The 20960-nt window shown below is 63.9% G+C and overlaps 4 protein-coding genes across 5 annotated transcripts; 3 read left to right on the top strand and 1 right to left on the bottom strand.

Annotated features, from left to right (window-relative positions):
• Positions 1-776: 776 nt before the first annotated feature.
• On the bottom strand, positions 777-2451 carry SSNA1 (Sjogren syndrome nuclear autoantigen 1). Its single transcript, XM_012654815.1, has 3 exons — positions 2325-2451; positions 1800-1999; positions 777-1281 (listed from the first exon to the last, which is right to left on the bottom strand). The coding sequence occupies exons 1-3, from the start codon at positions 2374-2376 to the stop codon at positions 1174-1176; spliced, it is 360 nt and encodes a 119-aa protein (XP_012510269.1). The 5' UTR covers positions 2377-2451; the 3' UTR covers positions 777-1173.
• Positions 2452-2492: 41 nt separating this feature from the next.
• On the top strand, positions 2493-14979 carry ANAPC2 (anaphase promoting complex subunit 2). Of its 2 annotated transcripts, none has more exons than XM_012654814.1 (13): positions 2493-2687; positions 2963-3585; positions 4643-4775; positions 5966-6140; positions 6584-6703; positions 7163-7280; positions 7890-8071; positions 8678-8819; positions 9065-9140; positions 9382-9585; positions 13941-14070; positions 14297-14532; positions 14621-14979. In XM_012654814.1, the coding sequence occupies exons 1-13, from the start codon at positions 2571-2573 to the stop codon at positions 14831-14833; spliced, it is 2469 nt and encodes an 822-aa protein (XP_012510268.1). In that variant the 5' UTR covers positions 2493-2570; the 3' UTR covers positions 14834-14979. The 2 variants fall into 2 exon arrangements, with proteins under 2 accessions (XP_012510268.1, XP_012510267.1); XM_012654813.1 differs by having other exon boundaries at positions 9050-9140.
• Positions 14980-17741: 2762 nt separating this feature from the next.
• On the top strand, positions 17742-18730 carry TMEM210 (transmembrane protein 210). The gene is made up of 4 exons (XM_012654732.1): positions 17742-17829; positions 17996-18131; positions 18334-18363; positions 18523-18730. The coding sequence occupies exons 1-4, from the start codon at positions 17742-17744 to the stop codon at positions 18728-18730; spliced, it is 462 nt and encodes a 153-aa protein (XP_012510186.1).
• A 999-nt stretch (positions 18731-19729) lies between these two features.
• LRRC26 (leucine rich repeat containing 26) lies at positions 19730-20819 on the top strand. The gene is made up of 2 exons (XM_012654812.1): positions 19730-20408; positions 20491-20819. Exons 1-2 carry the CDS (start codon positions 19730-19732, stop codon positions 20817-20819), a joined length of 1008 nt encoding a protein of 335 aa, XP_012510266.1.
• The last annotated feature ends 141 nt before the right edge of the window (positions 20820-20960 follow it).

Here is a 20960-nt window from a genome sequence, read left to right as displayed (position 1 = left end):
GGCAAGTGTCCGTGTCCCTCCTGGAACGTCAGACCCGAGCAGAGATTCTGGCTGGCCAGACCAGGGAGGAAGGAGAGTTTTTGGTGTTTCCCTGGGAGGGGGCCCAGCTTTCTCTGGACTCATGGATCAACACATCCTTCCCAAACCAGGCCAGACACCGGGCAGCTGGGCCTTGGTGGCTGCAGCTGCAGGGACAGGACGGAGGCAGGGCCCAGGGTGCGTGGAATGATGGAAGTGGGCGATGCCTGGCATGTGCTCAAGGAACGAACGCCAGGCTCTGGCAGCAGCAGTGGTGCCACCAGGCCAAGCAGAACGTGGAATTGAGGAATGGGTGCAGGGGTGACCACAGCCACCCAGTCCTTGCTGAGGGACCTGAGCCCAGAGCAGGCGGTGCACACACTTGGCAGCCAGCAGCTGTCTCTCTGGGCCGGGTTCTTTACTGGACACCAGGGTGTGGTAGAGAGCAGGACCTGTGAGCACAGCCACTCACAGGACTGGAGCTGGGGGAGACCAACAGCCCTGCAAGTGACAGCCAAGGGCTGGGGCTGACCTAGGCAGGTGGGCACCCTCAGCTTTGCGTCCCCAAAGCCAGTGGGGCAGCCACAGGGAAGCCACTCCAGACTCTCTTCTCCCCTCCCCGCAAGGAGGAGCCACGGCAGCTGTGCAGGGGCTTGTGCTCCGGGGGTGTCCAGGGTCCACACCCAACACAGGGTAGGCAGAGGCAGCAGGACAGAACAGGTCTTTACAAAGACAATCTTTATTGATACGGTCACAGGGTGAGCCCTGAGGTGTGGGTTCTGGGATGAGGGAGGGCCCCCACCCTTTGCCCCCTTTGCTTGGCCTGGGCCCCTGCTGGCTGAGGAGGAACAAGATGAGGGGACTCCCTGGCAGCCCAAGGGTGTGTGGGCGCCTTAGAGCCCCTTGCAGAGCTGACCTGGAGCCTACTGTCCCCACAGCCTGTGTGCACATGGAGCTACGACCACCCCCGTGGGCTGTGCCCCGGGCTTTTCTTGTTACCTGATGCCAGCAGAGGTTGGCAGCTGCCCCTCTTGGCACCTGGAACAGTGAGAGAAGGCAGCTGGGCTACCACGAAGAACAGAAACTTTAAGGACAGACTTGCTGGGGGCTGAGTCAAGGTGGGCACAGCTAAAGGCAGGCCCCGCCATGGCCCGGTCAACTCTCCTTGCCTCCGCTGCTCTTCTGGTCTGAAGCCGTAGCCTTAGTCAGGTTGCCGGCTTCCCTCTTCAGGACGCTAAGCAGCGTCTGGGAGCTCTCCAGGATCTGGGGGCAGAGAAACGAGAAGGCTATCACTGGCCCTCCTGTTGGGAAGGTCCCGCAGCTGCATCCTACCCCTCACACTTGGGTGCCAGGACCTGGTTGTGGGTGCTGTAGCCAACAGGCCTGGGGGACAGGCAAAAAGAAACCTGAGGGAACTGGCAGACGGGCAGCAGAGCCCTGTTTTCCCTCCCCAGTCTGACCCAAAGCTCCTTCCCTCCCCACCCTGCACAGCCAGGGTGGGCTGGCCCTGCCCAACACTCTTCACACTCTGAGCAGAAAGAACCACGTGGTTGAGGTGTACGGACAAAGAAGAGGATCCAGGATACACTAGGCGCCACAGAGAGCCCCACGGTCCTCATTCCTCCCTGGGCCCGGCCACGCTGCCCCAGCCTGAGAAGGCAGCGAGGCACAGACTGCCCGCAGCTGGGAGCCCCAGGCCACGGTCCCGATGCTTTGCAGTGGATGCCTCCAGGCGCCGGCCTGGACTGCGGGGTGGGGGGAAGAGCCGTCCAGAGCCCCACCTTGAGGTAGGCAGCCTCCGTCTCCGCGATGGTCCGGTCAAACTCGTTGCGAGAGGCGATCTTGCGTGCCAGGTTCTCGTTGACGCGGGCCAGCTTCTCCGTCAGCTGCCTCACCTCATTCTGCAGCCGCTGCTTCTCGTCCTCTTCCTGCTGGATCTGCCGGCACAGCTCTTCCCGCTTCTGGCACAGCTCCTCGATGCCTGGGGGCGGAGGGGGCGGCTCCGTGGGCCCAGGGCGCGCAGGGGGCCCCGCTCCGTCCTTCCACCCGAGCCAGCTCGCGAGCCCGCGCGGCGCGGGGCCTGGGGGCCGGTGAGGGCTTGGCCCGGCGGGCGCGGTGTGCGTGGGCCGCCGCCTCCGCCGGGCTCAACCGCACGACTCCCGAGAGCCGTAGGTGCGGCGGCCGCAGACCCGCGCGGGCAGAACCAGCACCCGGCCACATCCTCACAAAACTCCACTACGTTTGTGCCCCCAAAAAAGAAAGAAAAGAACCAGGCCCCGGCCCCCCGCCCCGGCTGCGCAGCTCACACTTGACCAGCTCGTTGTTGTAGTTCTGCAGCGCCGCGCCCTGCTGGGTCATGGCTGTCGCCGCCCGCACGCCCGCCGAGCCAACCGCCGCGGCCAGCGCCGCCGCGCCTGCGCACCGCCTCCCGACGGCGCGGGCCCGGCGCGTCATCGCCGTGCGCCTCGCGTGCGTCATGGCTGCGCGCCGCTCCCAGCCCTGCGTCGTCGCAGCGCGAGGCGCCGGGGGCATCTAGGGGCCGGTGGGCGCAGATGGCGGAGGCGGCGATGGCGGCGGAGGGGGACGGCCACCCCGGGCCTGGACAGGACCTGCTGATGGCCTGGAATACCGTCAGCACTGGCTTGGTTCCGCCAGCTGCGCTGGGGCTGGTGAGGCCCGGGGAGAAAGCGGCGGGCCCGCGCGGGGTTTCCTGGACCCTACACGCTTTAGGGCATCCACCCTAATGGTCATACGGGCCCCGTCCGTCGTCCCCCTCTGCCCTGCCTCCTTTCTCCACCGTTCCGCTTCGTTCGGCTCCCTTGGCAGCCCTTTTCTAGCTTCGGCCCAACATCCGTGCGCTGGGGACGATGGGCAGCGGGGTTTCCGCAGCCTCCACCCACCTCTACGCCGTGTTCCCCTCTCCTCACGGTTTTCTGCACTCCAGGCGTCTTCCCGGACCAGCGGTGCGGTCCCGCCAAAGGAGGAGGAGCTCCGGGCAGCGGTGGAGGTTCTGAGGTGCCACGGTCTGCACTCAGTCTTGGAGGAGTGGTTTGTAGAGGTGCTGCAGAACGACCTGCAGGCCAACATCTCCCCGGAGTTCTGGAATGCCATCTCCCAACGCGAGAACGCTGCCGATGAGCCCCAGTGCCTTCTGCTGCTCCTCGACGCTTTTGGCCTGCTGGAGAGCCGCCTGGATCCCTACCTGCGTAGCCTGGAGCTTCTGGAGAAATGGACTCGCCTGGGCCTGTTGATGGGCACTGGTGCCCAGGGGCTTCGGGAAAAGGTCCACACCATGTTGCGTGGAATCCTCTTCTTTTCTACCCCCAGAACCTTCCAAGAGATGATCCAGTGCCTCTATGGGCGTTTCTTGAGAGTCTACATGCAGAGTAAGAGGAAGGGAGAGGGGGGCACAGACCCGGAACTGGAGGGGGAATTGGACAGCCGGTACGCCCGCCGCCGATACTACCGGCTCCTGCAGAGCCCGCTGTGTGCAGGATGCGGCAGTGACAAGCAGCAGTGCTGGTGTCGCCAGGCACTGGAGCAGTTCCACCAGCTCAGCCAGGTCCTGTGAGTATTGTGCCCCTGCTCCTTCTGGTTTCCCACGCTCCCCTGGGTCTAGGGAGCCTGTGAATAGAGCTGGTGACCTGGCTGGGGCATCTCTGCCACTTGGCCTGATAGCCAGGGACATGACAGGGGGAGGGTCTCAGGGGTCCCTGTGCTGTATGTCCTGGACACAGGTGTCTCCTGTCATTCGCACCTAGGGTTTCACGCTTTGCCCATGCTAAGGCCCCACGTGGCCTGTGTTTGCAGCAGCAGATTTCTTATTGGTTCTGAACTTACTGGGCTCTGTAGGATTCTCCTTTGTGTTTTGTAGGCTTTCTCGGGGAGGAGTGCCGTTCATGTTCGTGCGAGTTCTCTACTCTGTAATTGTGAATAGTGGGGTGGGGTTTCTTCTCTCCAGAATGTGACAGGGAGATTAGGCCAGCACTCGGGCAAGCAGGTTTCCTTCCTAGTCCTTCAGAGAGAAAAGGTTTTTTTGTTGTTAGAGCCAAGTCCTGTTGTAGCCCTTTAGTGACTGTCACGCCCTGTGTGGCCATTTGTGGTGATTTTGTCCCATTGAACGAATGCAGCTATCTGGGAGAGAGTATCTCTGGTGGCTGGAGGGAATGGTCCTGTTGCTGGCAGGAGTTAGCCAGGCCCTGAAGGGCTTCTGCTGGGTTCATGCGGGTGAAAGTTACATGGAAACCTTCTTTCTCATCCCCTCTTGACTCGTTTGCTGCTATAGGCCAGAGTCTGCACTGAAAGGCACAAAGTGTGCAGCCAGGGTGGCAACGTATTGAGTTGTTTCAGAGCCATTCCTGTGAGACGAGGCTTGGGCCTGACCTGCTACTGCTGATCACATGGGGAGGCCAGTGTCCCTGTCTGGGCAGAGAAGCTGGCTGGGCAGGGAGGGAAGAACCTTGCAGTGCTCTGTCTGCTAAGTCCTTAGTACAGTTGTCCTCTTGCCCCTGAGCGTGTGGGGAGGTGTGTGTACTGTGTGTGCTCTGTAGTCAGGGCTGACCTGGGGCCGCCGGGTGACGGAGCTGCGTGTGCTGAGCGCTCCATCGGCTGGACTCCCCTCTAGACACAGGCTCAGTCTGCTGGAACGGGTCAGTGCCGAGGCTGTGACCACCACTCTGCACCAGGTGACCCGGGAGAGGATGGAGGACCGCTGCCGGGGCGAGTACGAGCGTTCCTTTTTGCGCGAATTCCACAAGGTAAGGACCCCCTCTTGGGCTGTGTCCCTGGGACTGGGAGATAGGTTTCTGGGAAATCTGACACCTTGGTTATAGAATCTTCCAGAGCACCGGGGCCTGGGTGGACCAGGACCAGGTGGTTGCTGGAGCTGTCTTAGTGCTGGGCAGAGGCCAGTATTTCTGGGCCCTGGTACCACTGAGGACACTTCTGGGACGTGCTCATCAAGTCTGCGCAGAATCCCATGGCTGGAAGCAGAGCAAGGGCTGGGATCCCAGGGGGGCTTCCCCAGCAGGCCTGGTGAGGCTGGGCCTGCAGAGGGGTCAGTGAACGCGCCCTCATTTGCTCTTTGCTGCCCCACCTGAGTGTGGGCTTACTTGGTTTCCTTGTGGACTGAACTGCCACCACACCACAGCATGGGCTGAGACATCCTGCGCTGTTAGGGTGTGGTCTGGGGCTCTGCTCTGGGCTCCCAGAGTTGTGGGAGAGCTGGGCCCAGCCATGTGGGGCTGTCTGCCTGGCTCCCACTTCTCACCTGTCCTCTCCGCAGTGTTTCCAGATGGCCACACCTGAGGATACAGATTAGCTGTGAAAGAGTGTGTTCAAAGTGGGTGTCCCCCAGGGGTGGTCTAGAGTGGGCACACGGCCTGGAGGCTCAGCTGGGGTAGCTGCACTGTGCCCCAGAAGTAATTAGGAAAGGTCGACTGTCCGGGTGGTCTCGTGGCTGGTCGGTTGGTCTGTGGGGATGTGTGCGCACTGGGTCCGTGTGGTAGTCCACGTGCCTCCTGTGGATTTGCACGCGCTCAGACGTTTCCGTTATAAGCTGCGCTGCCTACACAGGGTGGAGGCTGGCTGCTCACGACTCTAGTTCCAGAGACAGGTTTATCCTCTTAAGTGGGGGCAAGCATGCCACCAGGCACAGCACACAGGCCGTGAGTGTCCATCAGCGTCTCGTGCTAGGATCGCTGTTTCCCTAGATGAGTGATGACTGATGTGTATGAGAGGGCGTGGGGGTTGAGGGAGGACCCAGGTACCCCTCTGTGGCCACCATCCTGCAGACTCTGACATACTCCTTGCCTCCAGACACAGGTGGTCTTTGGGGCTCCTCTGGGACCTGGCCAACAGGGTGGGTGGCTGCGCCGCTCTTCCCATCCTGGGGGTCAGGTGGGGACTCGCCCCCCAATACCTCCACACACCAGTGCTCTCCCGACAGTGGATCGAGAGGGTGGTTGGCTGGCTCGGCAAGGTGTTCCTGCAGGACGGCCCCGCCAGGCCTGCGTCCCCTGAGGCTGGCAACACCCTGCGCCGCTGGCGCTGCCACGTGCAGAGGTTCTTCTACCGCATCTATGCCAGCCTGCGCATCGAGGAGCTCTTCAGCATCATCCGAGGTCAGACACACACCCACCCCGCTCGCCTCAGGGCTACCTGCCTGTCAGGGAGCCTTCCCAGGGGCTTTGCTGTGTCCTCGCCACAGCCACGCCTGGGTTCCCTGCGCCTTTGCCTTGGGCTCTGGCGAGGTGCGGAGCCGAGCTTGGTGTCTGGAGCAGGGCAGGAGTGGCAGGTGCTGGACTGGTGCTTCTGGGCGTCCACCCCTCTGCTCCCTCAGCGTTGGCTCCTGCTTGGGGCTGGCCCCTAGGTGTCCCTGTCTGTCCTGTGGAGCTGTTGCCTGCATCAGCACACAAAAGCGTCGGTTACAGCACCTGCCAGGTGGTCTGATCGTTGTCCCAGGGCCCGTGGGTCTGTGTGTCCTCTCGCATACGGAGTACGCTCTGCACCAGCCGCATGTGTGCACACACACGCGTGTCCCTAAAGGGAGTCCTTCTGCTCACAGACTTCCCGGACTCCCGGCCAGCCATCGAGGACCTCAAGTACTGTCTGGAGAGGACTGACCAGAGGCAGCAGCTCCTCGTGTCCCTCAAGTCCGCCCTAGAGACTCGGCTTCTCCACCCAGGTGCCGTGTGTGGGCTTCTGGCAACTGGCTCTTTGACCCTCAGGGCTCAGATGCTCACCAGGGCGCCCACGTGTAGGGAGCCTGGGGCCTAGTTTCCCAGCCCTGGGTTTATGGGTCTAAAACACAGGTTAAGAAGCCGTTTTTTGAGGTCTTGGGGGAGCTAGGGTGACCATCGCCTTTTTTTTCTTTTACGGGAGTGCGGACCCCAGTATTTTGGCCTGGGGAGTGGTATGTGGTCCTGAGAGAACAGACTGCCTGGCAAGGGCGGGCCTGATTCTTGGAAGGTTCTGGAAAAAGCACCTGTGAGCGGGTGGGGGTGGGCAGCGGGACAAGGGAGTGGCTCCCTGGGGAGTGAGGCTGCGGGGGTGCCCCGTAGAGCCCCTGCCCACTGGGCATCGGCACCAGGGAGGTTGCTGTGCCGGGCACTGCGTGACCACCAGCTTCTCCCCCTGGCTGTAGGTGTCAACACATGTGACATCATCACCCTCTACATCTCTGCCATCAAAGCGCTGCGTGTGCTGGACCCCTCCATGGTCATTCTGGAGGTGGCCTGTGAGCCCATCCGCCGCTACCTGAGGTGAGGGCTGTGGCCAGCCTGGGAAGCCACCAGACTCAGGGCTTTCTCGCCCTGCAGATCTCCTCTGGTTCTAGAGGCTGGGCCAAGTGGACGGGCTCGGGGAGGGGCTTCTTCTTGCCAGTGCTGGGCCCGTCCTTGTCACTACAGCATCACTGCATGCCACTGGCAGGGGCCTGCCTCAGCCCATCCTTGGTCCCCTTCCCTCCCCTATCTAGCACAGAGAGAGCCTCTTGCTCGGCCCCCCAGGCAGAGCAGGGGAGAAGAGTGGGCTCTGTGCCGTCTCAAGGAACAGAGACTTCCTTGGGCTGTTCCATGGAGAGTGTCTTTGAATGGTGCCCGGGCACAGCTGCCCACAAACCCCTCGGGCAGCTGGAGGGCACAGTGGTCCCCACACCTGAGCAGGAAGAGCCAGGGGCCATCTGGCACCTGCCCTGGACTCATTTGCTGCTTCCCGGCCGTGACTGGCCTGGTCTTTACGATGTGGCCAGTCGTCACTGGCTGTAGAGGTGGGGTCAGTAGTGCTGGCGTGGCCCGGCCGGCGCTAGGGTGAGCCACGGCAGGAGCCTCAAGGGCCGCGCACGCTGGGCCGCAGTGGCACTCTCACCGCAGAACACGGGAGGACACAGTGCGGCAGATTGTGGCTGGGCTGACGGGGGACTCGGATGGGACGGGGGACCTGGCCGTCGAGCTGTCCAAGACGGACCCGGCAAGCCTGGAGACCGGCCAGGACAGTGAGGACGACACGGGCGAGCCCGAGGACTGGGTGCCTGACCCTGTGGATGCCGATCCAGGTCAGCTCGCTCCCGGCCGCGGGTCTGCTGAGGCTCTGCCTTCCGGCACGTTGCCACTTGTGCTGCTATGTCTAGGCTTTGAGGGGCTGGATGTCAGGGCTCTGCTCAGCACCCAGGTGGCTCGGATGGGTTTGCGGTTGGCTTCGTACCCCCTGGCTGTCTGGTCACTCCAGCCGTAGGAGGGTGCCCTGCCTGCCCCGCGCTCGTGTGACTGGGGGCTGTCCCCTGCCCGCTGCTGTCGCTGGTGGAGATGCAGGGTCACGGGGGCCCTGTGCACCCCACTCCAACTGTGATCAGTCCCACTCTGGGGGCCTCTGAGGCTGTGGGGCACCTGCCCAGGCCCAGCCCCGGCACAGACAGTGCATCTTGAGACTCTGAGGGGACAACCAAAGGACCTGTGGCTTGTCCCCCAAACCTGGGTGGGGGTCCAGGGAGATCCTGTGAGATGGGCGGGGCGGGGAATGGGAGCTGTTGCCCCAGGTCTGCCAAAGGCGCTGGGTCACTCCCATCCCGAGGGCGCCGAGGAGAAGCTGTGCTGGGTGGGCGCTGCTGGCGTCCCCGTCTCTGCCAACGTGCCAGTCGAGCCCCCGCCCTGGTACCGTGCAGGGAAATCAAGCTCTAAGCGGCGCTCCTCGGACATCATCAGCCTGCTGGTCAGCATCTACGGGAGCAAGGACCTCTTCATCAACGAGTACCGCTCCCTGCTGGCCGACCGGCTCCTGCACCAGTTCAGCTTCAGCCCGGAGCGGTGAGGCCTCTGGCTGTCCGCCAGTGTCCAGGGGTGCGGGGGCCCTGCTGTCCACACCATGTCGGGAGGGAGGCACTGCCTTGGCTCAGCCGAGTACTGCTGGCCTCCCTTCCCAGCCCGAGGCTGTCCTAGCACTGGGGGTGCCTGTGTGGGCACTCGGCTCAGGGAGAACCCTGGCGCTGGCTGTGGGTGCTGGTCGGGGCTGGGAGACACCACGAACCCCTCCCCAGACACTTGTCTTCCAGGGAGATCCGCAACGTGGAGCTGCTGAAGCTGCGCTTCGGGGAGGCCCCCATGCACTTCTGTGAGGTCATGCTGAAGGTAGGCGCCCTGGGCACCTGCCCTGACGCCCCTCCTAGGGCTCCCCCACCCCAGGGCCCCTCCCCAGGGTGCCCCATGCCCAGTTCCCCCCGGCCTCCCACCTCCCCAGGGTGTCCCCAGGGTGCCCTGCCCTATCCACCCAGGGCGCCACCCACCCCAGGGCCCCTTCCCCTGGGCACCCACCAGGGTGCCCCCTTCTCAGGCCCCCCGTGCCCAGGTTGAAAGCCTGTGTCCCCCTCAGGACATGGCAGACTCCCGCCGCATCAACGCCAACATTCGCGAGGAAGACGAGAAACGGCCTGCGGAGGAACAGCCGCCGTTCGGGGTCTACGCCGTCATCCTGTCCAGTGAGTTCTGGCCCCCCTTCAAGGACGAGAAGCTGGAAGTCCCTGAGGACATCAGGGCCGCCTTGGAGACTTACTGCAAGAAGTACGAGAAGCTGAAGGTACCGTTGCACCCTCGCGGCCAGTGGGGCTCCCAGCACCCCCATCTGCCCCCATGCCTGCGGTGGGTCCTTCTCCCAGCCCTTCTCAGCGCCCTGTGTGCGTGTGAGCAGGATCCTCAGAGCCCCACGCGCTCGGCGGGGGCTGTGCTTGACCACGTCGTCTTCGGCCACTTCACTGGGACCCTGTGGCCAGAGCAGGCCCCTCCCTCTGAGCTGCTCTTCCTCTTCCTCCACCGGCCTCTGGCCTCTCAGACCGGGGCTCTGGGTGCCTGCGTCACGCCCTGTGAGAGCTGGGGAGCCTGTCAGGGCCACCGCCGCCTTGCCGCCCTGGGGGTCACTGCAGCTCTAGCCCCACCCCCAGGTTTACGTCCCTGAAAGCTGCTTTCCCAGGTGCCAGCTGCGCTCCCGGACCAGGACTGTGGTGGTGGGAGCAGGCGTGCGGGGCAGAGACAGCCTGGTCTGGGCTAGGGTGATGGGGTCGGCTGCAGTTGGCACATGTGCACTGGCACTCCCGGGGGCAAGAGACCAGCTGCATGATGTAGCCAGTTTGAGGGAGCGGGGGCTGGGGGCCACGCTCAGAGGTCCTTCTGAGCTCACGGGCAGTTGGAGACGTGTTGGGGAGAGGAAGGAGTCGGGGTGCTGTCCCGGGTTCTGGGCACGTGGAGAAGCAGGCTCCTGACTTGAGGGGTTGGTGAGGCCTCGGTGTGGCACGCAGACCCTGGGGGAGCCGGGCACCCTGTGGAGCGAGCGGCAGACGTGCGAGGAGGGTCCTGGGACACAGCAGGCATCCGGGCTGCAGACTCCAGCCCTGGAGCACCTGGCAAAGCCCCAGGAAGTGTACGGGCCAGTGGCCAGGGCCTGAGGAGCAGCCTCAGGACGGAGCAGCCGGGAGGCGGGCAGGCGGCTGGAGGGTCAGCAGCTTCTTGAGGTTGGTGTGGAGGCGGCGGCGTTGGGTTAGACGTGTTTTTTGTTCCTCTCTAGCAAATGGAAGGGTCTGTGTACAGGCTGAGAAACTTGTTCCTAGGGGTGGACAGTACAGGAGAGCGAGTCCACTTTAGAGAGCAAGGGGGGCCGTGTCCTTCCAGAGACGGACGTGGGGAGGGGCCCAGGCAGGGGGTGGAGCGGGATGGGGGTGCTGAGCAGGGCTTGCGTTGGGGCTGCTGCCTCTCGGAGCCTCAGGTCCGGTTCTGGAAGGGCCAGGTGTTCTCTGCAGCCTGCCGAGGGTCTGTGTGGCTCTTGATGGTTCTTGGTGGGAAGGCGGGCTGCTGGCCGTCCCTGGTGCGTCCTGCTCCGGCCTGTGCCATGGCCTGGTGTCTTGCTGGAGCCTGCAAGCCCCGCGCCCACCCCCTAATTGACGTCATTTGTGTGGTCAGTCCCACGTGCTCAGTGCCCTCCGCTGTCCCTTCTGGCTGCCTTGCTGGTATGAGGCCTCCTCCTCCTCTCCAGTCCCTGCCAGGTGAAGCCCGCCTGGCCCTTCTTCCAGCGTCCCGCCTTGGGTGCCAGGCATGGCTCAGGCCTGATGTGCTGGGATAGCCACACTCCAGTGCCCTTTGTTTTGACCCCAGCTGGACACCAGGGTGGCCCAGGAAGGCTCTGGGGCTGTGCCGGGGTCAGGCCTGTGGCTGCAGTGCCTCTGCCTCCCACCAGCAGAGCTCCACCTGAGGTCTTTGCTGGACGCACACTGCTGGCCATGCAGCCTGGAGCGTCTATTTGCTCTCGTGCTCACCTCGCGTCTGCCCTGCCGTAGGTTGTCAGGCAGGGTCACGGCCTTGGAGCCTGGGCTGGGACCAAGGCAAGCCACTGACTGCCTTCACTTTCCGTGAAGAGCTCAGGGATGCTGGAGGACTTAGCGGCGCTTGGCCCACACAGCAGCCGTGTGGTGTCCTGGGGCTGCCGTAACGGAGGACCACAGACCAGGGGCTTGGAAGAACAGAAATGTGTTGTCATACAGAGGTCAGAAGTCCAAATCAAAGTGTCAGCAGACTGCAAGGCTTTAGGGGAGGACCCTTCCTTGCCTCTTGCGGCTCCTGGTGGCCCCAAGAGATCCTGGGCTCATGTGTGCGTCACTCCGGCGTCTGTCTCCAGCCTCGTGTGGTACCGGTGTTCTCTTCGTGTCTCTTTGTATTCAGATCTCCCTGTTATGAGGACACCAGTCATTGGATTGAGGGCTCATGCTGTTAGTGTGGCCTCATCTTCACCAATTATATCTTTAATGATGGTCTTTCCAAGTAAGATCGCAGTCAGAGGGACTGGGCGGCAGGAACATAATGTACCTTTTGGAGGGGGTATAGTTCAACTCATAACAATGTGCCCTGCACCCCCAAATTCATATCTTTCTCACATGCAAAATACTAATCCTTTCACCCCATCCCAGCATCCCCCGAAGTCTTAACCATTTCAGCATCGGGTCCAAAATCTCATCTAAATATTGTCAACACAAGGTCCCAAATCTCAGCATCTAAATAGCATCTAAATCAGGTGTGGATGAGACTTGGGGCAAAATTCCTCTCCGGCTGTGAACCTGTGAAATCAGACAACAAATCATGTTTCAAAAATGCAATGGCAGGGCCGGGCGCGGCGGCTCACGCCTGTAATCCTAGCACTCTGGGAGGCTGAGGCGGGCGGATTGTTTGAGCTCAAGAGTTTGAGACCAGCCTGAGCAAGAGCGAGACCCCGTCTCTACTAAAAATAGAAAGAAATTAATTGGACAACTAAAAATATATAGAAAAAATTAGCCGGGCATGGTGGCACATGCCTGTAGTCCCAGCCACTCGGGAGGCTGAGGCAGGAGGATTGCTTGAGCCCAGGAGTTTAAGGTTGCTGCGAGCTAGGCTGACAGCACGGCACTCTAGCCCAGGCAACACAGTGAGACTCTGTCTCAAAAAAAAAAAAAAAAAAAAAAAAAAAACCGCAATGGCGGGAAAAACGCAATGGCGAGACATGCGTGGGACAGATGTTTCGGCTCCAGCAGGGAGAGACAGGAAGGAAGAAAAGGTCACAGGTCCCAGGCAGGTCCCCACCCAGCCAGGAGCTTCCGTTAGATTTGAGGCCCGATGACAAGCTCCAGCACCAGCTCCGTGCTCTGTCCCTGCAGGGCAGCCGCCCCGTCGGCCCAGGCCTCTGCGTCTGTGGCTCTGCTCTCAGAGTCGCCCTTCCTTCCTTGCGTCTTGTCCCCATCCCTCTCAGTCCAGGCTCGTGGCGTTTCTGCTCATATAAAATTCTCAGAAACCTTGTTGGCTTCCGATGCAGCTCACGGGTGTCCAGGTCAGGTGAGAGGGTCCTGCACAGACCTTCCCTGGAGACCCCGCCTGTTCCTGGCTTCTGAGCTGGTCGGACCCGGTCACACACGTCTCTCGCCCCCCCCTCGGCCGTGTCTGCGGAGCTCCCCTTAGTCCCAACGTCGTCCACATGAACCGTTGGTTCCTCCCTGCTCCGCGGCTGCTTCCTCTTCCGTCCCGCTGCGTCCCCACACGCGGCTTGGATGTCTCGGCTACACATCCAAGCTCGTCACTCGCGAGCTCTCCTGCCGCCCGGCGTGACCCCCGTTGGCTCGGTTTCCTGCCACTTTCCCCCAGTTCGCAACAGCTCCTTCCGCGTCTCCATCGGTGACGCCCGTCTTTCTACCAGTGCTCCGTCCGTGATGCCGCGGGGCCCTCCCCGCAGGCGCCTCTGCCATCGTGTTTCCACCAGCACTCTCCGCGGCGGCCCAGCTTTTTATCGTCACGATCTCGAAATCCTTCAAGCTTCTACCCGTTGCCAGTTCCAGAGCTGCTTCTACATCGCAGCAGCCCCCGCCCCCAACACCAAACCTGTTCGCTTCTTGTGGCTGCTGTAACAAAGTGTCGTAAAATAACAGAAATCGGTCGTTTCAGTTCTGGAGGCTGAAAACCCAAGATCGGGGTGTTCACGGGGCCACTCTCACCTGTTGGACAGTCCTCCCTCTCTTCCCCCAACTCCTGGTGTTTCTTGGCTCGTGGCTGCGTCACCCCAGTCTTTGCTGCTGTCTCCACAGGGCTTGCTCCTTGCCTGCCCGTCTTGGCATCTCCCGCTTTCTCACAAGGGCCCCGTCCTGTGGGATTAGGGCCCACCCTCCCGCAGCGTGACTTCATCTTAACTGCTCCCGCCCTCATCATCCCTGTGTCTGAGTGAGGGCGCATTCCAGGGCCCTGGGGGTTCCTGTGTAGGCGGCCCTCGAGGACACAACTTGTAGCAGTGGCCCTTTGCTGCATCATACGGCTGAGGAGGTGGCGGCCAGACCCTGTCTGTGGCGGGGGCGGGGGGTGGGGTGGGGCCGGAGAGCCTGTGGCCTGGCCAGAACCTGCCAGGCTGCTAGCGCTGACCCCAGGCCTCTGCAGGCCATGCGGACCCTCAGCTGGAAGCACACCCTGGGCCTGGTGACCATGGACGTGGAGCTGGCCGACCGCACCCTGTCTGTGGCGGTGACCCCAGTGCAGGCGGTGGTCTTGCTGTACTTTCAGGACCAAGGTGAGGCCACACACCCTGGGGCAGAGCCAGGCACCGCTCCGTCACCTGTGGGAGGCACTGCTCCCAGCGTGGGCACCATTTGGGGCAGCCCAGGCCAGCAGGCAGTGCCCCTGCCCCTCCCACAGAGCGCGGCAGACAGCCCGGGTCCCACTGGGCTCTGGGCTGACGGGAGGCGGGGGGGCAGCTGCTTGCCGTCTGCCCAGCTCCCTGCCTGCTCTTCGCGCAGCCAGCTGGACCTTGGAGGAGCTGAGCAAGGTGGTGAAGATGCCCGTGGCGCTGCTGCGGCGGCGCATGTCCGTGTGGCTGCAGCAGGGCGTGCTGCGCGAGGAGCCTCCCGGCACCTTTTCTGTCATCGAGGAGGAGCGGCCTCAGGACCGAGACAACATGGTGCTCGTCGACAGTGACGAGGAGAGCGACTCCGGCATGGCCTCCCAGGCCGACCAGAAGGAGGAGGAGCTGCTGGTGCGTGGTGCTGGCCCCGTGGGGGGTGGGGGGCAGCAGCAGTCCCAGCAGTGGCCTGACTGGTGGTGGGCCCGGCTGCTGTCCCCAGCTCTTCTGGACGTACATCCAGGCCATGCTGACCAACCTGGAGAGCCTGTCGCTCGAGCGCATCTACAGCATGCTCCGCATGTTCGTGATGACGGGCCCCGCGCTGGCCGAGATCGACCTGCACGAGCTCCAGGGCTTCCTGCAGAAGAAGGTGCGTGACCAGCAGCTCATCTACTCGGCCGGTGTCTACCGCCTGCCCAAGAACTGCACCTAACGCTCCTGCCCGCCAGGCCCTGCCCACAGGTGCTCAGGTCCCCCCTGCAAACCCCACCTGTGTGTCCCCCGGGCAGACAGCCCAAGGGCACCCTTCCCTCTGCGAGACCCTGCCCAGCCTCCACAGTGTGCAGAATAAAGCAGGTCAGTCCATCCTTTTCTGTCCTGGTGGCTTTTGGGGGCCCCCACAGACATGTTCAGGTTCTCCCTCCAGACTGGCCTCTCCACCTTGGCCCGCAGGGCTCGGGTCCCCAGCAGCAGGCAAGGGGGCCACCCCAGGCCTGCACATCTGCGTTTGGGCTCTAACCTCCTGAAGGTGTCCTGGGCCACCCCCTGGCCCTGGTGCTCGGGGACCAGCCTGTGAAGGCCTATGTCTGGGCCCGCAGCTCAGGCAGGGGTGTCCCAGGGGTTGGCTGCCACCCGCCGGACCTCCAGCTCCATCCTTGCTTCTCTGGCCTTTGAGAGGAGCCCTTGGGTTACCCGCCCCTGCACAGCCTGTGTCCTCTGCCGTGTGCCGGGGCTGCAGCTGGGACAACGTACGGACTCCCTCAGACCTCTGAGGGACACGGGTGACCTCCTGAGCCAAGAACTTCTCATGTCTCCAGCAGCACGGGGCTGGCTGGTGACATGCTCTGGTGCCAGAGGGCCCAGGCTTTTGTCCACCTGTTCCATGCTCTTGCAGGGTGGCCACAGTGCCCTGGCCTCCTGAGCGTGCGCTCAGGAAGGCACATCACTCCCGCGTCTCCCACAGGTGTGGTCAGCAGTACTTGACAAGGGCCGGGCTCAGAGGAGGAGCTCAGGGACCAGCCTTCCCCTTTCCCCAGCACAGCCCCCGGCGCCCGTCTTGTCCAGGGCACCAGCGTCCCACAACCCTTGGGGGGGCAGGTCCTGTCCAAGAGCCGGAAGCCAGGAGGCCCCAGCACTGCTCTTGCCGCAAGGTTGCACCACCCTGAGACACCTCAAAGCTGAACCAGGGCTGGGCGCGTGGCTCACGCCTGTAGTCCTAGCTACTGGGAAGGCTGAGGCAGGAGGATGCTTGAGCCCAGGAGTTGGAGGCTGCAGTGAGCTGTGATGACACCACTGCTCTCCAGCCTGGGTGACAGAGTGAGACTGCCTTAAAAAAAAAGAAGAACCGGGCGCTCCGGGACTGGGCTCTGGGCTCGCAGTTGCTGAGACCTGGGCCTCTGTCCCAAAGGTGCTGTCTCCGGGCAGGACTCGATCTAGCCTGACTGCGCTGTCCTCGCTAGGGACAGAGGCTTCCAGTGTCCTGCTCCTACCCGGGGTGCCTTCCCAGGCCGTGAGCCACGCCCAGCCTCAGCACCCCCACCTGGTGTCCGCTGTGCTGCCCTGGTCCCTGGAGCCGCCACCCACGTCCCGTCCTGCTCCAGCTCTGGCCTGTTGAGGGGTGGCCAGGTGGCAAGGACTTCACCCCCTTCTTGGTCTAGAACGTTGTTTGCCTCGGGGTTTGCAGGAGGAAGTGGCGGGTGTTAGCGGGCGTCAGGTGTGTGCCTGCAGGATTACCTGTGGTTTCTGACCAGCCGAGGAGGGTTCGTCCGCCCGGGTCACTCCCCCGGCCGGTTCTTTTTCCTTCCGGGGTTTTTTTGTTGTTTTTTTCCCAAGGGGGACCTTCCTTTTCTTCGGGGCGTTTGGCCTTGGCCGGGGTTCGGCTTGTTTTGGGCCCGCCATGCCCTCCAGGCGGTGGCCTCGTCTGGATCTCGCCGTCCGTAGCCGCCGCCTGGTCCTGGCTGTGTGCATCGTTGCCCTAACCAGGATGTAAACCTGCTGGGCTGGCCCATCAGGGTATTGGTGCCAGCCTTGGCCCTGGCACACCCTTTGTTCTGTGTTCCTTCAGGTTCCACCTCCGGACATGTCCTAAAGCCCAGGGTGCGTCTTGGATCACGGCATCACTCAATAAGTAGAAAGGCTGTTGGCTGGTCCCAGAGGACCCCAGCAGGAGGGTATCAGTGTCGACAGGGCGTCCCTGGTGACCAGGGCTGGTGGGGCCCAAGCTGGCAGGAGGCCTGGCCCCGGTCAGCTATGGAGTGGGCGTTTCCTCCTGCTACCCTTGGAGGCCAGGACTGCAGGGGCGCAGCCTGGAACAGCAGGTTCAGGGAGGAGGCTGAGGTTAACCCTGACCATGCCAGCCTGCGGTCGACCTCCGAGGGCAGTGCCTGCCTGGTCTGCAGAGGGAGCAGACACTGGGGGAAGCGGGTTCTGACTTTAATGACACGTTTAGGCTGCAGTTTTGGATGGTGCCTGCAGGTATTTCTGAGCCACCTGCTCCCTGAGGGGGAAGCTCCAGGAAGGCCATGGCCTGTGGTCCTGCCCAGGCGGGTGGCCGGTACCCCTGACCTTTCCTGGGTGATCTGGGGTCCCTTGGGGTGCCAGCAGCCCTCCCGACCTGAGGTTTGCTGGGAGTGTGAGCCAGACCCTCCCCAAAGCACTCAGTGAGGGCAACTGGGCACAAGCCCAGCCCTTGGCCCTCCTTGGTCCCTTCCTGCCCCAGCCCTGGGTGGGGCAGTGACATGCAGGCAGCTGGCGCACAGACCCCACCCTGAGCCGCTGCACTCTTGGGCGGAGAGAGAGGGGACACCAGGCCGGTGTCTCCCCCACACCAGGGCTGGAATGTGGCCCCGCCCTTCACAACAAAGGACCATCCCCCTAAGGCTGGGCCAGCCCCACCACAGCCCACCTCAGACGCAGCCAGGCACCTGCCCACCTACCTGCCCCATTCCCAGGGCTGCCTGCCCAGGGCTCCTGGAGTCCCAGGGCCCAAGGGTGGGTGAAGCTCACGCTGGCCTCGGGCCTTCTGCAGCCCCACCCCCACCCTCCCCACCTAACAGCCTACTGTGAGGTCAGTGCCTTCCGGCAGCTCCGTCAGAGGCGTGTGTTGGGGCCTGGGGCTGGACATGGCCCCCTGTCCCCAGCCTGCCCCCTGCCTGCTTGGCAGCCCCCTGGGCCTCATATGTTTGTCCCTTTTGCTCACCCCTGCTGCAGGTGCCTCCTCCTACCCCAGTACCCCTGTCCCCAGCCAGGGCCCCTCCCTTTCCTAGGCCAGGTGGGGGTGTCCATGTCCTGCTGGTGGCCAACAGGGCAAGGGTGGACCTGGGGTCCGCTGCAGGCAGGTGATGCCCCCTGGGCCTCGTGGGCCCTGTCTCTGCAGCTGGAACCTATTGCGAATGCAGCCTTGGCCTTAGCCGTGAGGCCCTGATTGCCCTGCTCGTGGTGCTGGCGGGTGTCAGTGCCACCTGCTTCTGCGCCCTGGTCATCGTGGCAATTGGCATCTTGCGAGCCAAAGGGTGCGTGAGCCCCAGGGCCAGGAGCGGTGGGAGTGAGACCATGCCGCCCGCTCTGGGCCCCTGGTCCTGCCACGAGGGGCCTCTGCCCTTTCGGTGGGTTGTCACTTGGGACTGGGAATGGCAGTGCCCAGGTTGTTTTGGGGAGAGGTACAGGGGGACCCCAGCATTGTTCCAGGACTCACGCCTGCCTCTGTCCCCTCAGTGAAACATGCCCCGGACACATGGACAGCAGGTGAGTGTGGCAGAGGGCCTCAAGGGTGAGCCGGGTCCCCGCTGCCCCCTGGCTGGAAGTGTAGTTCGTAGTGGAGTGGACAGCTCTGTCCCCAAGGGCTGGCCTGCCCTGGTGGTCAAGGCCCCGCCAGCCGGTGCTGACCTGGCCTATGTTGCGCAGGTTGGTGGGGCATTTCGGGGTCCAGGAAGATCACGTGGACCTGCACACGGTGCACGTGGAATCCCACCTCATGGACTCCGACCTGGAGGCCTTGACGATGCCGCCCCTGCAGGAGCACATGCCCATCCCCGTGGAGGTTTCTCTCGAGGAGCCGCCGCCGCCCCCGCTGCCGCCTGAGGAGGGTGAGGGCGGCTGGGGAGGGGATTAAACAGTATTTGGTGGCTGTGGCTGTGTCCCTTGCTGGCTTCCCACAGTCTACCCGAGCCTGCATCATGGGAGGGGCGTGGCACATGGGGCCTTCATCATCAGTGGAGGGAGGGGAGCCCAGGCCCTACACCAGGCCCCTGCTGTCCCCAGCCCCCGGGCAGGAGAACCCAGCCCTGGTGTTTCCCCTGCCTCCTGCCTCAGCCAGTTGGCCCAGCCCCTCCCTGCACTTCCCTGCTGTTTTGTACCATGAAGCCGCGTGGCATCCTGGGCCCCTGCCCACCCACCCTCACCTTGGGAAAACCCCAGGACAGGACCTGAAATTGGCAACTCCAAAGGGAGTAGCATTTGACAGGAGGACTGGGGCTGCTGTCTGGTCCCCACTGCACTCACGCCCTCCCTTTGAGGTTTCAGGAAAGCCTTTGGGGGGAGGGGAGGGCAGGCAGCACCTCCCCTGCCTGTGTGTGCGGTGCCTTCTCCGCCCCAAGGCCTCTCTCTCGAGCTCGGGCCCCCACCAGTCATCCACCCTTGAAATGGGACCATCCCTGCGTAGGCGCCACTCCGTGTGTGTGTGTCGGGTCACTTTGCTGAGCCCGAGTCAGGCCGCGGCTGGGTGAGGAGCAGGGCGCACAGGGTGCAGTGTGTGTGTGTGTGTTGCATCCGCGAGTTCGGTGGGTGCGGGCGGGTGTGGCCCTGCTGCTCAGGCGTTAGCGGCGCCCGGCTGCGGACGAGGCGGGCCAGGGGTGGAGTGGTCTTGATAGTCCCCCGGCTGGCGCTGAGCCGATAGGAGCCCAGAGCTTCGGGACAGGTGGAAGGCAGTGCCGGGCGTTGGCTGTGTGCCCGGCCCCCGCCCCAGGCGCGGGACCAGCTGTGGGACAGGAACTGCCTGCGCTCGGGCCAGAGTTAATATTTATGCAGGCGCCGCAGGAACAGGCTCGAGGACGCACGGGCTCAGCGGACGCAGGGCAGCAGGCCTCCCGCCGCGGGTCCCAGAGCTGCCCCTATGCGGAGCCCCTTTTTCTCGCGGCCTCCGCCGTTACTGCTGCTGCTGCTGCTGGTGTTGCTGTCGCCTTGGCCAGTCTGGGCCCAAGCGCCAGCCACAACCTTCCCCTCGGGGCCCGGGGGCGACCCGGAATGCCCCGAGGCATGCGCTTGCGCGCCGGGCGGCCAGGCTAACTGCTCAGCCCTCGCGCTGCCCGCTGTGCCTGCCGGCCTGAGCTGGCGCGTGAGCGCGCTGCTGCTGGACCACAACTGCTTGAGTGCGCTGCCTCCCGGTGCCTTCGCGGGCGCGGGCGCGCTACTGCGCCTGGACCTGCGCGAGAACGGGCTGCGCTCCGTGCACATGCGGGCCTTCTGGGGCCTGGGCGCGTTGCAGCATCTTGACCTGAGCGCCAACCAGCTGGAAGTGCTGGCGCCCGGCACCTTTGCGCCGCTGCGCGCGCTGCGCACCCTTTCGCTAGCTGGCAACCGGCTGGCGCGTCTAGAGCCCGCGGCGCTGAGCGCGCTCCCGCTGCTGCGCGCACTCAATCTGCAGGACAACGCGCTGACGGCGCTCACGCCTGGCCTGCTGGCCGGCCTGCCCGCCCTCGACTCGCTGCGCCTGCGCGGCAACCCCTGGGCCTGCAGCTGCGCCCTGCGCCCGCTGTGCACCTGGCTGCGCCGGCACCCGCCGCCAGCGGCAGGTGAGCGGTCGGGGACGCGGGCCGGGGTCTGCCGGGCGGGGCTGTCGCCGCCGGCTCTTGACGCCGCGCCCGTGTCCCACAGAGGCCGAGACGCTGCTCTGCACATCGCCGAGGCGCCTGAGGCTCAGCCGCCTGACTGCCTTCCCCGACGCCGCGTTCAGCCACTGCGCGAAGCCGCTCGCCTCGCGGGACCTGGCCGTGGTCTACGTGCTCGGGCCTGCGTCTTTCCTCGCCAGCCTGGCCGCCTGCCTGGTGCTGGGCTCGGTCATCACCGCCTGCCGTGCGCGCCGCCGCCGCCGCACTGCTGCCCGCCGGCCGCCAAGGAGACCGCCGGACCCCGACCCCGACCTCGACGGCTCTGCCTCTCCCGCGGACCCTGCGAGTCCCGCTGCCGCCGCTGCCCAAGCCTGAGCAGGCTGGCTGTCCGCGGCGCCCGAAACTTCCCCCACCCCTTGGTCTTCCCTTCAAACTCCCTGGCAGCGTCAACAAGCGACACAGACCGAAAATCTTGTGACATTCCTTTAGGCATCACCACTGCACACACCGGGTTGG

Source organism: Propithecus coquereli, unplaced genomic scaffold (assembly GCF_000956105.1).
Source record: "Propithecus coquereli isolate 6110/MARCELLA unplaced genomic scaffold, Pcoq_1.0 Scaffold449, whole genome shotgun sequence".
NCBI classification, from domain to species: domain Eukaryota; kingdom Metazoa; phylum Chordata; class Mammalia; order Primates; family Indriidae; genus Propithecus; species Propithecus coquereli.
Note: the sequence above shows the minus strand (reverse complement) of the source record. Positions and strands in the feature narration are given on the sequence as shown.

What these genes read in the sequence shown, in the direction of transcription:
- LRRC26 (XM_012654812.1), top strand. Translation starts at nt 19,730, where the DNA reads ATGCGGAGCCCCTTTTTCTCGCGGCCTCCGCCGTTACTGCTGCTGCTG. An exon ending in GCACCCGCCGCCAGCGGCAG is followed by an intron (nt 20,409 to 20,490) that starts GTGAGCGGTCGG and finishes CGTGTCCCACAG; the next exon opens with AGGCCGAGACGCTGCTCTGC.
- ANAPC2 (XM_012654813.1), top strand. Translation starts at nt 2,571, where the DNA reads ATGGCGGAGGCGGCGATGGCGGCGGAGGGGGACGGCCACCCCGGGCCT. An exon ending in AGAAGTACGAGAAGCTGAAG is followed by an intron (nt 9,586 to 13,940) that starts GTACCGTTGCAC and finishes AGGCCTCTGCAG; the next exon opens with GCCATGCGGACCCTCAGCTG. An exon ending in AGAAGGAGGAGGAGCTGCTG is followed by an intron (nt 14,533 to 14,620) that starts GTGCGTGGTGCT and finishes TGCTGTCCCCAG; the next exon opens with CTCTTCTGGACGTACATCCA.
- TMEM210 (XM_012654732.1), top strand. Translation starts at nt 17,742, where the DNA reads ATGGCCCCCTGTCCCCAGCCTGCCCCCTGCCTGCTTGGCAGCCCCCTG. An exon ending in TTTGCTCACCCCTGCTGCAG is followed by an intron (nt 17,830 to 17,995) that starts GTGCCTCCTCCT and finishes CTGTCTCTGCAG; the next exon opens with CTGGAACCTATTGCGAATGC. An exon ending in CCCGGACACATGGACAGCAG is followed by an intron (nt 18,364 to 18,522) that starts GTGAGTGTGGCA and finishes TATGTTGCGCAG; the next exon opens with GTTGGTGGGGCATTTCGGGG.
- SSNA1 (XM_012654815.1), bottom strand. Translation starts at nt 2,376, where the DNA reads ATGACCCAGCAGGGCGCGGCGCTGCAGAACTACAACAACGAGCTGGTC. An exon ending in CAACAACGAGCTGGTCAAGT is followed by an intron (nt 2,000 to 2,324) that starts GTGAGCTGCGCA and finishes CTCCGCCCCCAG; the next exon opens with GCATCGAGGAGCTGTGCCAG. An exon ending in CGGAGGCTGCCTACCTCAAG is followed by an intron (nt 1,282 to 1,799) that starts GTGGGGCTCTGG and finishes CTCTGCCCCCAG; the next exon opens with ATCCTGGAGAGCTCCCAGAC.